Below are 5,000 nucleotides of genomic sequence, written 5' to 3'. Positions count from 1 at the left end.
AGGATAGAAGCGCAGACAAACAACCATATGTTGGCAACCATTGCGCAGGCTTGATGGGTCGACTGGCCTCCTCCTGCAAATTGACGTTCCTTGGAAGGGAAATTATAATTATTTTTATTACCATTATTATTCTTGCAGATGACAAATTACAATTCAAAGATATGTCTAAGTTAGACAACCAAGTCACAGCGCTGTCTGTAAGGTGAATTGCCCGAAATCCTTCATCAAATTTCTGTCAGTGACATTCATTCACAATGTGATGAATAGGCTGATCTGGGTGACCACAGTCACATGCTGGGCTGTCTTTGAAATTCCATTTGTGGAGGTGGTGTGATGTCCTCGCATAGAGAGTTGAGATCCCATTGAGTGCAGACCAGTTTACAGGGGAGGTTGAAACCTGGAGAATCTTCTATCGGATTACTTGCTAGTTCTTTGTAAGCAATGTCGTCGTCTGTCCAGAGATTGCGCCACTTGTCCTTTGTGTTAAACTCCGCATCACTCAAAACATTTGCGGAGCCCCAGAAAGGTTTGTACGACTTGAGTCACATATTTGGTAGATTCTGGAGGTATTCATGGATTGGAAGCTCTGGGTTGGCTTTGAAGCAGTCAAACCCTCTCAGATTATTATGATTCATCTGGGCAGACTTGGATACTGCACATATATAGACTGTATGGCATGAACAGTGCAGCGTGACGTCATGGATTTCAAACTCGAACAAGCAGTTGTTACACTGATTATAAGAAGACAAAAATTCCAAACTGCATGATCATCTTGGAGATAACTCTGACTCCTCAATAAGGAATTAAACTGCACATAATTGCATGACAATCACATGATTTTAAATGAATGACTGACAATCCAGCTAGAATTAACCCAAAAGACAAACAGTATCACAAAGGCATAACATATTCGCCGCCATCTTTAAGCAGATTCACTGCCAACACTTTGTCAAAATAGCGACATAAACTTAAACTGCCACTTCTCTCATTTTGTGGAATAAGTCACTGAAGATGTTCTTGTGAATTTTAACAGTCTCAAGTACATGAGATGTCATTAAACATGAGAGTTGGGTAATAATAACATTCACAATGAAACTCCAATGCAGGAGGAGGACATTAGGCCCATCAAGCCTGCAGGATGATTGCCAAGATATGGCTGTTTGTCCGTGCTCTATCCTTTATAAATGCTCGGTGTTAAGCGTGAAAGCAGTACATAGCATTTTTAAAGTCTTTGGAATAACTTGGCCGGGATTCTAACCTCCGACCTTCCAGAATCAAAGCGGGCGGTCCAACCAGAAAGCCACCAAGCCACCGACCAAGTAATATGGTGTGGTCATAAATTATACTCTATATCCAGAGTATTGGGGACCTGCACGAGTTACTCACTGCTATGTGGCTTGAAGTCTGTGTAGTTGCTGCTCTGCTGCTGGACACGTGCCCGTTTGCGCCAGCAATCCTCGAGTGTAGTCCACATCTACACATCACACGAGTCGGGACACTCAAGATAAATCATCTATGGGGGAATAACTTGGTGCCATTTAGAATGACATTGACAACAGGAACATAATCAACAACACGATTCAACAAAATGTACAAACAATAATTTCATCAGCTCAGAGGTGTGAGAAAAAACACAAATAGTATGTGAAACATCATTAAAACTAGAAAAGGCCCTCGGTAGAGCACATAGCTCCACCACGTAATGCCTGATCCACGAGTACATATCAGGCCCAATACATTTTTTGAAATATCATGCGAAACAGCACTATATATCGTTTTTGGCCCGATCTCTCAATGGTGAAGAATCACTTTAAAAATTAAATAAATCTAAAATCCAGATCCGGAATCGGATCTTCACCAAAATTGATCCTCGTATTGAAAGGATGGACCAACGTTTTCTCAATATCTCAAAAAGTTGTGGACAGATCCGTTTGTCCTCGTCACACTCCGAACCTGTCCACAAAATTTCATCTGGATCCGTCCATAACTTTTTGAGATATCCTGTACACAAAAAAAACAAACAGACAAATGAAAAATCACTTATAGCGTGACAACTTGGCGAAACGGAATGGCATTCCATAGAGAACATACCTCTGCCAGGCAGAATAGTTGACATTTTGTATGCCACTGAAAGGTCGGATCTGATTCTGGACCTTAACCAAAATCAAATTGGCTTGTTCTTGTCACCTAACCAACTCTTCAACCTCGTTTTGTCACAGGTTGTCCACAACTTTTAGAGATAACAGGCTGTACATCGTTTTTGGCCTCATCTCTCAATTGTGAAGAATCCTCTGAAAAATTCTCAAATCCAAATCGAATCAGTTAGTTCTAGTCACACACCCAACCTGTCCACCAAGTTTCATCCGAATCCATCCTCAACTTTTTGAGATATCATGCAATATCGTTTTTCGCCCCATCTCTCAATGGTGAAGAATCAGTTAAAAATAAAATAATCATCGTATTCAGATCTGGATTAGGATCTTCTCCAAAATTGAATCAATTCTTCCTAGTGACACTCCCAACCTGTCCACCATTTTGGGTGAATCCATCCATAACCTTTTGAGATATTGTGCTATATGTCGTTTTTGGCCCCATCTCTCAATGATGAAGAATCACTTTAAAAATTCTCAAATCCTGATCTGGACTCAGATCTTCACCAAACTTTACCGTTTCCAACCTGGGCCAGTCACACACATACACTATATTTTTCAAAACAATTGCTTGAAAGCTGTGACCAAAAATCGTGTGGCAAACAGACACAGACAGACAAATGCTAAAGATCAACATAATTGGCAAAAACAAAATTTCGCCAAGTAACAAACAAGCAGTCATAGACTGGTACTTACGAAATAGTCAACTTGACCTCTGACCTTGTCTAATAAAAGCTGTCTCTAGAGAAGGTAACGACGCAAACCAGAAGTTTCTAAGATGATTCTGTACCAAACCATCAAAAATCGTAACGTCGACCAAAGCAAAAATCTCCATTTCTCCACGCAATTATTTAATATTATTTTATCAAAGTCACAAAACCGTAATGTTCGCCATCCACCAACAATCTTTACATAATCCGACGGCTTAGCGAGTCAGGCATGCAACGATAACCTTTATTGGGACAAAAAAATGACTTTTAAACACCATCTTTATCGAAAACACCGTCAGCACGCACACGCAAAACCTTTACGTGACTCAACGACGCGTCTGCTCCAGCGCGCTGCACCACGTGACGAGCCGTGATGCGGCGAGTGAAATATTTTTTATACAATCTTAAAACGTCTCCAAAACATCCGATTTTTACCAGAATTTCGACAGTGTTAGGCGTCTTAAGCGATCGGAAAAACCGTAGACAAAATTAAAACGAACTCGTAACGTCGACCGAAGCAAAAATACTCCATTTCTCCACATGAATTTACGGAATTATGTTTGACCTCACTGTGACCTTGACCTTTGACCGATTTTGACCAAAATCTAATCAGTGCTAGCCATCACCCTCCTGAATCACGTGGTCTAATTTGACATTGGTAGCTTCTTCTGTTCTCGAGTTATCATGCCTACAAACACACAAACACACACACACAAAGAAACACACAAACAGAGGACGGAAGTCATCAATATACTTACGAAATCAATAGATTTCGTAACAAACAGACAGACAGAGAGGGGTCAAAACAGAACCTCCTTCACCTTCGGTGGTGGAGGTAACTATAACAGCACTTGATAGAGCGCATACCTCCACCAGGCTGAACAGTTTACGTTTTGCATCCCACCAATAGGCCAGATCTGGATCCGGTTCTGAACCAAAATCTAATCGGTGTGTTCTTGTCACCGAACCAACACATCCACCGAGTTTTGTTATAATCCGTCCATAACGTTTTGAGATATCGTGTTATCGTTTTTGGCCCAATCACTCAATGGTGAAGAATCACTCAAAAAAAACTCTCGGATCCTGATCCGGATCTGGATCTTCACCAAAATCTAACCAATTCGTTCTCGTTACACACCTAACCTGAACACCAAAGCTCATCCAAATCCATGCATAATATTTTGAGATATGTTGCTGTACATCGTTTTGGCCTTATCTCTCAACAGTGAAGGATCACATAAAAAATTATCGGATCAGGATCCAAATATTCACCAAGTATATGATGAATTTCGCCCCCATCACACACCCAAACTCTCCACCAAATTTCGTCTGAATCTGTCCATAACCTTTTAAGGTAACCTGCCCACAGACAGACACAAACAGGGGTGAAAACAAAATCTCTGGCCACCTTCAGTGATGAAGGGGAACAAAAAGATATCATTCCTGTGGAGCAAGGATTTCAGAAATAATGAACACTACTCTGGAGGAAACCCCAGCAGACAAGTTCCAAAGCATTCCCCCCTTTGCATTGACATGAGCAATTGGTCTGGAGGTATGGATGATCATAATACATCTTACCCGAAAGGTCTGATGGCAACATGTGAAAAAATCTTGCGAATCTTGCTGTTTGGTGTAAACTGTGATGGAAAGCACACAAACACACGAGTAAATACTTTACAATCACCAATTCTTTGCACAGTACACAACAGTTGTCTCAACAGAAATGTATTTGATAATACTCATACTGCTAATATCTTAAAGGTGACAATTATTCCAACATTCTTGTGGGAACGGCCAGAGAACGTTTTTATCCCATCTTTCATGAAATGGCTGAATGGACCTGACGTTTGACCGAGGTGATTTTGGCAAGAATTTGCAATTTCTTTTGGGTGGCTGCGATACCTCGCCTACTCTTCATGAAAGACAACATGGGATCTTCAACATCCACCAAAGGGGTCTGCCGGCTTAACATACTTCCTTGGCACACACATTGATGCCCCGTCATGCATGCGAAACACCAGAGTAACGGTTTGTAGCTGAGCTGAGATTCAAACAGCTCAGAGTCAAGAGCGCCTAACGTTAAGTTATTCTGTTAGCCTCTGGTTAATGATAAGTATATAAATTGGTGTGGGCCAGGGGT

General features: G+C 41.1%; 1 protein-coding gene across 5 annotated transcripts in view; it reads right to left on the bottom strand.

The window, feature by feature from the left end:
* Positions 1-5,000, bottom strand: part of LOC147011788 (guanylyl cyclase C-like) — a 381,297-nt gene that overhangs the window by 140,469 nt on the left and 235,828 nt on the right. For all 5 annotated transcript variants that reach the window (XR_015051559.1, XR_015051560.1, XM_085856338.1 and 2 more), the window contains exons 18-19: positions 4,439-4,497; positions 1,387-1,474 (exon numbers count right to left, since the gene is read on the bottom strand). Coding sequence is in view for 3 of the 5 variants with exons in the window: in XM_085856338.1 (XP_085712464.1) it covers positions 1,387-1,474; positions 4,439-4,497 (147 nt within the window). In the remaining 2 variants the exon portion in view is untranslated. The remainder of the gene's footprint in view (positions 1-1,386; positions 1,475-4,438; positions 4,498-5,000) is intronic.

Source organism: Eptatretus burgeri, chromosome 15 (assembly GCF_056783735.1).
Source record: "Eptatretus burgeri isolate ZD-2024b chromosome 15, Ebu_testis_v1, whole genome shotgun sequence".
Lineage (NCBI taxonomy): Eukaryota > Metazoa > Chordata > Myxini > Myxiniformes > Myxinidae > Eptatretus > Eptatretus burgeri.
The sequence above is the reverse complement of the archived record's forward strand: the minus strand, read 5'-3'. Positions and strand labels throughout refer to the sequence as shown.